The sequence below is a fragment of the Desmodus rotundus genome, chromosome 6 (assembly GCF_022682495.2).
Source record: "Desmodus rotundus isolate HL8 chromosome 6, HLdesRot8A.1, whole genome shotgun sequence".
NCBI classification, from domain to species: Eukaryota; Metazoa; Chordata; class Mammalia; order Chiroptera; family Phyllostomidae; genus Desmodus; species Desmodus rotundus.
Window position 1 is genome coordinate 139681913 of NC_071392.1, and position 12519 is coordinate 139694431.

At 43.3% G+C, this 12519-nt stretch overlaps 1 protein-coding gene and 1 pseudogene across 1 annotated transcript in view; one reads left to right on the forward strand and one right to left on the reverse strand.

The window, feature by feature from the left end:
• Positions 1-12519, forward strand: part of HMGXB3 (HMG-box containing 3) — a 45169-nt gene that overhangs the window by 7669 nt on the left and 24981 nt on the right. The window contains exons 4-7 of the mRNA XM_024576854.3: positions 446-943; positions 1973-2071; positions 4892-5023; positions 10617-11035. Coding sequence (XP_024432622.2) covers positions 446-943; positions 1973-2071; positions 4892-5023; positions 10617-11035 — 1148 coding nt within the window. The remainder of the gene's footprint in view (positions 1-445; positions 944-1972; positions 2072-4891; positions 5024-10616; positions 11036-12519) is intronic.
• LOC112319551 (succinate dehydrogenase [ubiquinone] cytochrome b small subunit, mitochondrial pseudogene) lies at positions 7615-8962 on the reverse strand (annotated as a pseudogene).

Consider the following 12519-nt stretch of genomic DNA (forward strand, 5'->3'; position numbering starts at 1 on the left):
CACACATTATAAATTCTGACATGGCAGTCTTCTGCTCCTGTAGGATCCTAAAGTATTAGCCAGAAAGGAACTTATAAATAGCCAGATTCAGCTCCCTCATTTTATAGTTCTGGCAGCTAGTCCAAAAAAGGGGAACGATTTGCTCTAGACCTGGGGTTCCCATTCAGAGTTTCAGGTGCCAAGGTCAGTGCCCTTTGCAGAGTAACCGGTGTTACCTGTCTTCTGTGTGAATGAGTGAGGAAACCGCATTGGTTAAAGTGTGATTCAAATGAACATGGCATTGCTGTTACAGAGGCTGACCTTATTTAAGTCTTAGGGCAAGAGAGTAGAGTCTTTCTGGTCATTTTTACAGGGGAGAAAAAAAAAAGCTCAGAAATGTATATCCATGTGGCTTAACTCCATTTATCTTTGCTTGTCTCCCCTTTCCTGGCTTTCCCACCTTCAGAACTCTAAGCTCTCCACACTGACCGCTGTGGTTCCGGACATCCCAGGTTTCCGCAAGATCCTTCCCCGCTCAGATTACATCATCATCCCTAAGAGCAGCCTGCAGGAGGATCGGAGCTGCCCTCAGCTAGAGCTGTGTGTGGCCCAGAACCAGATGTCCCCCAAAGGACCATCTCTTGTATCCAACTCTGGCCTGGAAACAGTGCCCAGCCACACAGGCATGGCAGAGCAGTGCCTGGCTGTGGAGGCCCTAGCTGAGGAGGTAGGAGCCCTTGCCCAGCCAGGTGCTGTACAGGAGATCACCACCTCAGATATCCTCAGCCAGGATGTGCTCCTGGAAGAGGCTTCCCTGGACGTAGGGGAGAACCACCAACCTTACCAGACAAGCCTGGTGATCGAAGAGACCTTGGTGAATGGCTCACCAGACCTCCCCACTGCAAGCCTCGCTGTGCCTCAGCCCCAGGTTGGGGAGGGCCTGTCAGTCGTAACAGTCATGAGGGTAAGTGGCTTTCTACTGATGTCTCTTACTTTCTTTAGAATTACTGAAAAGACAGCTAGCGGCACGCAGTGTGATTCTGGAGCGGTAGTAGTGAAGAGAGCTGCTAACGTGGCACCTCTAGTAGGACGGCAGTCCTCTTCAACCTTTCTGCCCCTGGCCTTGATCCAAAGTTGTTCTCTTTCTCAGGCACCCTCACTGGCTCCTGTGGCCCAGCACAGCTGGGGTTTTCTTCCTATGAGATAGTATATAATGCATTAGCAGGAGGGATGGAAATGATATTTGGGTTATCCATGGTTTAAAGCCAGGATCCGTCAGTATTAGTATGAGTCAGGGTTTTATGTTCCCCGAAGGTTGTTTTAATGAACACAGTGGCACCTTGAACTGTGTAGGAGAATTTTCAAATGGTCTTCAGGGGCACAGGGTAGGTAGGAGGAAGGAAGTTCTCTCCAGGTTGATGGGACTAACAGTTGAGGGGAAGGAGCAGTTTCAATGATCGCACAGCCTCATCCCTGGAAGGAGGAAGCTGCCACCACGCCCACGATTACACTCGGTGGGTGGCATCCTTGGAGAGGTCGGGGTTCTGCGGAGAGAACCAGTGCGCCGTGGCCCCTCTGGCCTGTATAGGTGAGAACAGGTACCCCTGCAAAAGAGTCCCTTCCAGGACTAAATCCACTGTATTGTTTGTTGGCTGGGTGAAGGCAGGTTGATGCGGTGCTGAGAACATTTGATGGGTCTTGTCTTGAGTCTTTCAGAAGGGTTGAGTCTTTCACTGACTGCCTTATGTGATCTTAGGAACCCTAAGTCTCTTAGAACCTCAGTTTTCTTCTCTCTGAAGTGAGGATAGCACATTCCCTGTGGTAATGTTTTTTCCTGTATTTTTTTTATTTTGAGGTAATTGTAGATTCAGTTTTTAAAAAATAAGCACACTGTGGTTGTCGGACTTGACCTGCTCCTCCAGGATTCGGGGAGGCCCTCGGTGTGGTTGTCACTCTGTCTCAGTAAAACTTCCCTCTCTCGCTGTGCCCACAGGACTCCAGTGAGAGCGGCTCCTCTGCGCCAGCCACACAGTTCATCATGTTGCCTCTTCCTGCCTACTCGGTTGTGGAAAACCCCACCTCTGTCAAACTGGTCAGTGTGGGGGGAATTGATGGAGATTAGGGCTCCGCAGGAATTCTCTCCCAGGTAGTTTTCTAGACGTCTTAGACCTTACGACACTGGGACTGGCAAAGGTCTCAGAGATTACCTGGCCCAGGTGTTCTTAACTGGGCGAGGGGTGGGTGGGTCTGTGGATGGAGCTTCACAGGATCCGAGGGCTCCTTAAGTTACACACAAACTTTTCTCCTTGGGAGTCTCTTCCTGGGGTAGGTTCTGTGGCTTTTATTAAATTTTCAGAAGCATACATGATTTAGAAAAACTGGGGAGCCACTGATCTAATTCAGTTCTGCTATTTTACAGATTAGGGAAAAGGTCCAGAAAATTATTTATGTGAGATAATTTATAAACACATTGTAGTTTTATATATTTCTTCTTGCAGCACTATTTTGTGTCATATATTTTGACTCTGTTGTTAAGGATATAAGCATTTAGGGTTATTATGGCTTCTTGATAAAGTGACCCTTTTCTCATGATGAAATGACCTTTTTTATCTCTGGCAATATTCTCTCCTATGAAACCCACTTTGTTCTATAGCTGGCTTTCTTTTAGCAGGGTATGTCTTTTTTAGCCTTTTACTTTTAGCCTATTTATATCTTTGTATTCAGAGGAGTTTTTTGTAGGCAGAGTATAGTTTGGATCTTAACAGTAAGACCCATGTGGCAGTCTCTGCCCTTTAATATTGGTGTTTAGGACATTTATATTTAAGGTAATTATTGATATGGTCAGGTTTAAGTTTGCCACCTTAGTTTTTGTTTTCCTTTTGTCCTGTTTTTTAATGCTTTCTTTTGTATTAATTGAATATTTTATGAGTTCATCGTGTCTCCTTCATTGGCTGATTAGCTGTTAACTTTGTTTTAATTATTTTTGTGGGTCTTTAAGAGTTACATCCATAACTTACCACAGTCTATCTTCTAAAACTCCTCTATGGATAAACAATGTATTTTTACATCAGAAGTGGTAGTATCTTAAAACAGGACCTGCAGGCTGATTCATGGACAAACGACTCATTTTTCCCGAGCCTCTGTCCTCCTGGAAATTACTATTCCTTCACGGTCTAATAAGTGTAAGTCAAACTCTTCCGGCAAAGTAATACTTGAGAAGGAAACATCAACCTTGAATACCAGCATTTGTTTTTTTTTACAAGCTGCTATTTGGGAGTACTAAAGTCATTTTTACAAGCTGCTATTTGGGAGTACTTCCAAGTTCATGGTAATTTATTTATAGAACTAACCTAGCTTAAATTTTTATTCTGCTTTCTGTGGGTATTCAAAGCAACTATTCTATATAGGGCCAGTGTCTGAGAAAACATGAGATATTTTGTATCCCGTTCTTATAGCCCTTCACATACCTGTAGAATCCTTTACAATTTAGTGACACGTTTTCTCATTTCTTCTTTTGTTCCTCAAGATATATTCATGAAATAGGAAGAACAGACGATTTTACAGAGGAGGAAACCCAGCTAAGGTGACATTTACCCAGGTCATTCAGTGTGTCAGTAGCAAAGCTGGAATCCAAGGCCTGGTCTTTTCCCTGGTGCCACGCCACTTCACACTCATTCTTGACCTGTTACCACTGTCATAATCGCCTTTTCCTGGGTGTCCTGAAAGGGGTAGCCTAATGGCAGCTTGGTGTTTTCTCAAGGGAGGTCCTTGCTTGTTGGCCAGGCCAGGAAGCTGGGATTAATAGCCGAGTACACATTCGTAAGTGACGGAACAAATCCAGTGGGGAAATGGTGTATTTCCAGCATTAATCTAGAAATGGATCATGGCTAATTTCTATTTGTAACAGAAATGCAGCAACCTAAGGTAATGCGTTCTGTTGAAAGGGAGATCAGCGGAGGTGGTAAGAGCCAGTGGCTGAATATATTCGTATGCAAATGCAGCTGACCCTGGAACAACAAGGGGATGGGGGCTCCCACCACTGCACAGTTGAGAATGGGGTATAACTTAAAGAAGTCTGTCTTCTGCATACTTGGACTGCCAGCCAGGGATCGAAAATGGTACTTAAATGCTGTTGTGTCAAAGGACCTGGTTTCTACTGGAGTTCCCTCTCATTTTCTAGTGACCATGGTCTACTTTTGTATCTCTGAACTCTAGGTTCTTTGATTTTTTAACTAAAAAGAATGAAGATGAAGCACATTCTTTGGAGCAGTCAGAGCCACAGGGTGCAGCTGGCTGCACGGAAGGAATCTTGGACTAAGAATCAGAGATCTGGTTTCTAGGTCTAGCTCTGCCCTTGAGTCACTACACCACGATTTGAGGCAAAGTATTTAACCGCTCTGAACCTGTCGTAATAATACTCCTTCAAGGCATTGCTGAGAGCATTAAGTGAAATACTGTGTAAACTGTTCAGTACTATGTAGTTAGTTAATAGCAACTATTCTCATCACAAGAAAAAAATTATAATCATGTAGGTAATGGATGTTACAGACTTATTGTAATGATTATTTTGCAACATATACAAATATTGATCATTATGTTGGATACCTGGAACTAATATAATGTTATATGTCAGTTATATCTCAATTTTTAAAATAGCTGTTACTATTTTTATTCTTCTTGTGCCTAAACTATAAACTTGGACAGCTGTCTTTTATCATTTGAACTCAGTTTCTCCATTTCTAAAAAGTTAACTAATGGTATCTTAGGACCTCCCAACTCTGACCTTTTACACCGTGAATTGACTAGCCTTCACACAGGTACCCTCCTGGCAGGAAGTGGTTGTGATGGTTCTCAGGATCTGGCAGAGGTTAGACGGTGGTGTTGTTGATTCTGACCCCCTCTCTGTTTGCAGACCACCACATACACCCGCCGGGGCCATGGGACGTGCACCAGCCCAGGTTGCTCCTTCACATATGTCACCAGGCACAAACCACCTAAGTGCCCTACCTGTGGTAACTTCCTAGGAGGGAAGTGGATCCCAAAGGTAAGGTCTTTTGGCCATTGCTGCTTTGGAAGTCCACAGAGCAGGTTTCCCTTAAGAATAGATAACCTTAGCCCTGGCTGGTATGGCTCAGTGGATTGTGTGTCAGACTGCGAAGCAAGGGGTCACTGGTTGATTCCCTGTTAGAGCACATGCCTGGGTTGCAGCCCAGGTCCCCAGTAGAGGGCGTGTGAGAGGCAACCACACATTGATGTCTCTCTCCCTCTCTTCTTCCCTTTCTCCTATTTATTTAAATAAATAAAATCTTTTTTAAAAAATTAAACTTAAAAAATTAATATTTATTTTTACTTTCTGACCATATGAGTCAGTTTCATTGTAGACTGTTTTAAGAATAAAATATTATCTATAATCTTATGCCATCCAGAGAAAACTCATTATTAGTTAACATTTCTGTGAACCTATAAGTTCTGTATCTTGCCTTTTTTCTGTTTTTTTTTTTAAGATTTTATTTATTTATTTTTAGAGAGGCAGAAACGGAGGGAGAAAGAGAGGGAGAGAAATATCGATGTATGAGAGGTACACAACTGGTTACCTTTGCCCACGACCCAGGCATGTGCCCTGACCAGGAATTGAACCGGTGATCTTGCAGTTCACAGGCCGGTTCTCAGTCCTCTGAGCCATACCAGCCAGGGCTATATCTTGCCTTTTTCCATTTAACATATCATGCTATTAAATATTCTTCAAAAACATTTGTAATTGCTTTATAATTTCCCATGGATGACTCTATCATGTTAATTTATTCACTTCCTGTTAGAGTTAAATTTTTAACAGTTCATCCTTTACACTGACTGCTTTGTTACTCAGATGTATAGCTCCATCTTCTCACTCCTTAGCTCAAAGTTCTCTCAGTCTCCTATGCTCCTATTAAAAGTGGAGGTTCTTAACCTAATAGTCAAGATCTTTCATAGTCTACCTTTCCGAATAGATACCTGTCTCTCTAAATAATTGATGCTCAGTAAATAAATGAGCGTCAGAGCTGCGCCCCTGTGAGGCTCAGTCCAACACGTGCACCTTGTCACCCATTCTGCGCGTGGCACTTACTGTGTAAGTCGTGCATACTGGCCACATTTCTTTATTTTAGCCTATTAACTAATCAGGGCCAAAGAGACTGGGATAGTCAGGGATGGTTTTGTAGAGGAGATGGTCCTGAAAGATCAGTAGAACTTGAGTAGATGGAAAAGGAAAGAGGGCATTGTTTTTGTGAAAATAACTTAGGCTAGGACTGTGTTTGTAACGTGTTTACCTCGGCATGGCCCAGATTTATTTACAGAGACAGAAAGTACAGAAAACTTACATAGCAGGATACTTAATCAGTGTCTCTGGGGCAATTTCCACAGAACGGCTCTGTGAGAAACTGGGATGATGACTTTTGCTGTCTGGCTGAGTGTTGATGTTCAGGGTAGGACCAGTTCCAGGAGATGGAATAGCATCATGGTTAGGAATACAGTTCTGGAGTTAGCTTCCTCATTCAGACTCCTGCTTCCCAAGATTTTATCTAGGTAATCTTCAGCCAGTCATTCTATGTCTCTATTCTTGATTTAAGTTTCCTCTCGATTGTGATTGGAAGTTAACAATAGTACCGAATTCTTTGGGGTTGTTGCCGGGGTCAAGTAAGATGACTCGTGTAAAGCGGATGACACATCCCTGGCATGTATTCAATCCTCAGTGAGGCTTCGCTTCTGTCATTCTTAGCAGCAATGTAATTATCGTCTCCATTATAGCTGTTAACGTGATCACTTCGAGGGGCAGGAAGGATCTGGTGCTAGTGTCTTTCAGGGGGTTTTGTCAAGTTTCTTGTGCTCACCTCTGATGTGCCTGTGTGAGGCCATTCACCTCATTTCCATCCTAATTATTCTCCCCTAAACTTACTTCCCCAGCTGCAGTTGGGGAGATTAAATGTGATGGTAGAACCATCCCTGGCCCTCCTTCACTCCCGCACAGCAGGTCTACCTGTTGGCCTTACTTCCTGTACTTTTGCATGGCGGAGTCTTATTGGCCCTGTGGCCTGGCCTTCTTTCAGATTATGTTTTACTTGGCTTTCTTTTCTTTTTTATTTTATGTCTTTTTTCCCACCTTTGATTGAAATAACTTTTAAGCTTTATCTTCATAAAATATACTTCACATTAGAGAGTCTCACAGTGGGAAAATAACAATTTATTACATAAAGCTTTGTATTTGTGGACATTTCAGGACATGTAAAATGAACACACTTGAGGATTGAGTCTTCAGTTTAGAATTGGTAACATTTTGATACAAGGGCCTCTTCCCTACATGGAACTTCTCTATATTCAGGCTCTTTTTTCCAGAATTTAAATATTAGTAATGTGAAATATCAGCACTTGCTAACTTTAAAGATGCTCACCATCGGTGACTGGTATCAACTGAACAAAGGTGGGAGGTTTTCAGACATTCAGTGCTGCCCAGCTTTCTATCGTCTTTGCTTATGAATTAATGGCTTTCCCCTTCGCCATCATCCCAGGGCAGATGTAGAAGTTCGATCAGATATCGAGAGTAATAAAGCACAGTTCCCTTTAAGAGTTTGATAAATTAAAATGCAAAGGCTCATATTTAATGTTCATTTACACTGTGAGTCTTGTGGGAAGCTGGAAGACAACCTCAGTGACTCACTAGGATATGGAACTCAGTCTCACAATGTCTTGGATACAATTCCTCTTAGACCTTTGCCTCATAGATTAAATTCCAAAACTAACCAGGTGAAGAGAAGGGGTTTATTTCATCAGTGGACTTATGTGTTATTTGCTCCTGATTGTGGGGTGAATGGGGCACAGAGCAGAAGCAGTGAGTCAAAAAGGTCGGAGCTTCCACAGCATGGCCACCGCTCTGCAGACGCCCACATCATGAGAGCTGAAATAACGAAGCCCAGCAAAGCTGAAAGCCAAGAGTGCCGAAAGGCCTGCCTTGGCAGCTTTGCCGTGCATCCATCTGAACATAGTAACAGCTTGTCCAAGGCCCCGGTGACCATGGAAAGTGAGCACTGCAGCCAGGGAGTAGTCCATCGTAGAGGAAGGATTCAAATAAGACGCTGGATGTAGGCCCAGGAGCAAAACACTGACAGTCCTCTCACCACTCCAGTGGAGAGACGCAGCCTTGGAACCAGAATGGTGGCTGGGTGACGGGTGAATATGCTGTACTCCACACCGTCCTGGTGTAGGCTGGTCCTGGAGAAATGCCGAGATTTGAGCAGGCCTGACCACTGGGGTTCGGAGGAGGAGAGCTCAGCCTCCTTGGGCACCGCAGAGGACACCTGGCCTCCAGATACTTGCCATTTCGCTCCTTAAGGCTCAAGGTCATCCAGCAACCCAGGGTGATGGAAATAACTTTTGAGCCATGGTTCTCTTTCTCAAGTCAAAACTCACAACATGAAAGCAGTATTTGTTTTAGCTACTTGTCCCCCATCGTGACTTGCTAAGTCAGATTTTTTTCCCCCAAAGGTTTTTGCAAAAATTGCTATGTAAAGAGTAGATTCTATGATTTCTAAATCTCGTAAGAACAGAGTGAGTATGAGAAGAAAAAGTAACATTTTAGCATTAATGTGCTTAGCATTTTAGAGATGAAAGTGCTTTGTTTATCAGCTAGTTCAACTCCAAGTTCCCAGCTGAGGAAAAATAGATTCAAGGGAACTGACTTTTTAAGTTCCCTAATTATGCCAGCACCTTTTACACTAAACCACACTTTTCAAGCATTGCCAAGATATTTTTAGTTCTGATTTTTGAAGCAAGTGTAAATAGTTTCTGAAAGCTTCAAATGTTGTTCATGCCAGCCAAGAAATGACTCACCTTTTCTCGCATTGTTCTGGAGTTCACACTGGCTAAAATTAGCCCCAGAACAGGTGGCACAGTTCCCCCTGAGCTGGATGAACAAAAGATGGTACAGAAGGCTCTGCAGCTCGGGGCCTCGCTCCCGGGGCTCCCTGATCGTTGTGAGTGAGGCCTCTGAGTGGGCACCTGGTAGTATGTGCCTTTCATCTTGAAAGAAAGGTGACATCTAAAAAAGGTAGGCTGAGTCAAGGAAATGTGAGATCACCAGCTAGAAGTTTTTGCTCTTACTGCTTAAATTATCTAGTCCTCCTGTAAAGGATTTTTGTCCTAAAATAGTCTCCTTAAGTGGGTAGTGTTTTGCTCAAAGATCTATCTCAGAGGTTTATTTTAACTTGTGTCCTGTTTTTCTGCTGAATTTTTCCTCTTTAGTAGTCAGAAGCCCTGTGCGGTTTACTCGGAATTTTTCTGTTTTTACTTGTCCTCATGGGCTAGTGGGTGTTAGAGACTGAGAATGCTTTGTGGAGATTTCTTAAAGGTCAACTGTAGTGGTTCTTAACTAGAGGCAGCATTCTGCCTGGGGAGCTTTGGAAAGGTGAGGGGCTTTTGGTAGTCGGTGACTGGAAGACTGTAATGAGATTTAATGACAGCCACAGGTGCTAGTGGGGCAGTGGGGTCCTGCTTCGTTTGGGGCACCTGAAAGGCTGTCTTGCTGGTGTTGACAAACACTGAGAGGCCAGCTGTTATTTATAATGGGGAAATGAGGGTTCGGATGAAGCTTGCCTTGGGTCACTTAATTAATTAGAGTGAAGCTGAGCCTAGGTAGAATCCAGCTTTTATGTTTTATGTCTCCTAGGTCATAGTGCCTTTCACCATACATGTGAAAGAGAAAACCTTTCTGAGACCTTTCCTGGACACAACCATTATTTACAAAATGTTTTAAGGTGTGTGTGTATATATATAAGTATAGGGTGGGGCAAAAGTAGGTTTACAGTGTGAGTATGTGAAAAACAATTTATTGTTGTATTATTCTATACTGATTATTGTTTTATTTTCCATACGAACAACTGTAAACCCACTTTGCCCCATGCTGTATATGTATGGTGTATATATACTGATTGGATAAAAGCTAAAGCACCAAGGAATTTTTTAAAGTAGGTCTATCTGAGATAGCAGCCGGTATTCTTAGTGATTTTGAATATTTTCTAGCACATAACTCATATGTATGAGTTAAACTAACCCAGGGAGAAGTTTTTGGCATGTGTGTAAGTCAGCTTTATGACTCACCTGAAGGAATCTGGGACAAAAGGTAGACTTTTCCCCAAGAGAGTTAGAAGCTTGAGTCCATTCCTGTGAGATTGTGACCACATTGGGATTAACTGACTCTCATAAAGGGACCACCAAGATAAGTAACTTAAGACATCTAGGCCCAGTACGGCAGCATGCCAACCTTTTTCTAGACAGACATAGAGAGAGGTAGGCTTTGAACAATCAAAGGTCAAGGTCAAAAATGCCAGAGTTTATTTGCTGAAACCTAAAGATGCACACCAATGAGAAGTTGGTTAAGAGGAGAATAGCTCTATCCTAAGTCAGGCATTGAATACTGTTGTGGAAGGGACCTGGAGTCAGAAGACTTAATACTTGGGACCTTACATTAGCCTCTTCCTCTCTCTGGGCCTCAGCTTCCTTCTCTGTGGCCCATACATTATTGTTATGCAGATCAAGTGAGAGAATATTTTTGAATGTGTTGTCAGTTGTAAAATGCCGTGTGCATACAAGGTATTTTTATTTTTTTCTAGGAAAAGCCAGCCAAAGTCAAAGTGGAATTGGCTTCTAGTGTCTCCTCCAAAGGTTGTGTGGTTAAAAGAAATCAGCAGCCTGCCATCCCTGAGCAAAACTCCTCTAAGGAAAATACCTCCAAACTGACTTTGGAGAACTCGGAGGCTGTAAGCCAGCTCTTAAGTGTAGCTTCTCCAAGAGAAGTGGGTGAGGAGAATGAATGGGAAGAAGTGGTCATCTCAGATGCCCATGTGTTGGTCAAGGAATCCCCTGGGAATCGTTGTACAGCCGTCACCAAGACGCCCGTGGTCAAGAGTGGTGTGCAGCCTGAGGTCTCTCTGAGGACAGCTGAGAATGACAGTCCTAGTCCAGACAACCCACCACCGGCCGAGGGGACCAGTACCTCCAGTTCACTCCCTGCTCCTAAAAAACCTACAGGGTAAACTAATGTGTTTATACATTATAGCATTCCATTTGGAATAGCAGCTTGGGAAATGCCTCGTGTATGTTTTGTCCCTTGTGCTTACAGCATTCCTGAGAGGCCACCAAGCCATTAATGGCTCCTGTTTTAGAGATAGAGAGACCAAGGCCTAGAGACATGCAGTGGTTTACCTTCCTCCCATACTCTGCTGTCCATGTCCTGCTGTTAGCTTCCTCATACGTCTCTTCCTGTAAGTCTCACTAAAGCAGTACCAGGGTCTTGTTGGAACAGGCCGGGGGCCACATTATAAGCTATTGTTCAATCCCGATACTAGATTTGGAAACAGAAGCTCGATTACGTCACCTTACAGAAAGATTCCTGTCATGGTGATCAGACAATTGAATTCTGTTTGTGACTCTGCCCCTGGCTTCCATTTGACCTTGGGCATAGTCACTTCATGCCTCTTGTCTCCTTCAAAAACTCTTGAGTTGGGTATTGAAAAAAATCTTACCATCATTGGCTGACCATACAGACTGAAAAAGATTGTGTGCCTTGTAGATAGAAGGAGGTCCATAAGTGTGAGCTAATTTTTTCCCCTCCTTCAAGGCTTAACCGATTCTCCACGTAGCTCCTTCTCCAGCTCCTTCTCCACCTAGCTCCTTCCCAGAGGCGGTTGTGGTCTTTACAACTGAAGGCCCATGCTTGTTTATGTCACAGTGGGAAACAGTGTTGCCTGCAGGGGACATTGTTGCAATATTTCAAGGCATTTGGTTGTTACAACTGGGTGGGGGTGGGGGCCAGGGATGCTGCTACATATCCTACAAAGCCCAGTATAGTTCCTGTGACAAAGGATTTGCGGGCTCATGATGTTAATACTGACAATATTTAGAAATTCTGCTTTATTACTATAATTTAAAATTTTTTATTGTTGAGTAGGGCACATAATTCACATGGTTAAAACTCAAAAGGTGTAAGGAATGTACACTGAAAGAATCTCCCTTCTGCCCCATTCTTCAGTCGTCCATTTCCATGTCCCAGAAGCAAGCGGCGTTCTCCACATCCTGTTTCTAGAGATGATTTTAAGCACATTCAAATACATGTGTATTGTTATGTGCACATGTGTTTTTTAACAGTATACTTTGGGATGGTTCTGCATCCTTAGAGAATGAAGCCTTAGACCTTTTGTTCAGCCAAGTGAGCCACTTCAGCACCTGTCTGCTGAGGCCTCCTGTGCTGCAAAGATGAAAAAAAAGGCTGTTCTCTTGGGTGTCTTAACCACTCTTATGTTGAAGACTGATGCACTTCAAATACTTGCTCTAATTAGAGGCAGATTTGATGTTATACTATTGACATTGCACTCTAGGCAGTTTTGCACTTTCTTATCTGCGTAGTGACCCCATGAAGTATATGTAATTACTATCCCATTTTACGTGTAAGGAACTTGAGGTAACCAGAAGAGTGAAACTACTTGCCCAGGGCCACACAGCTACTTACAGGCTTTA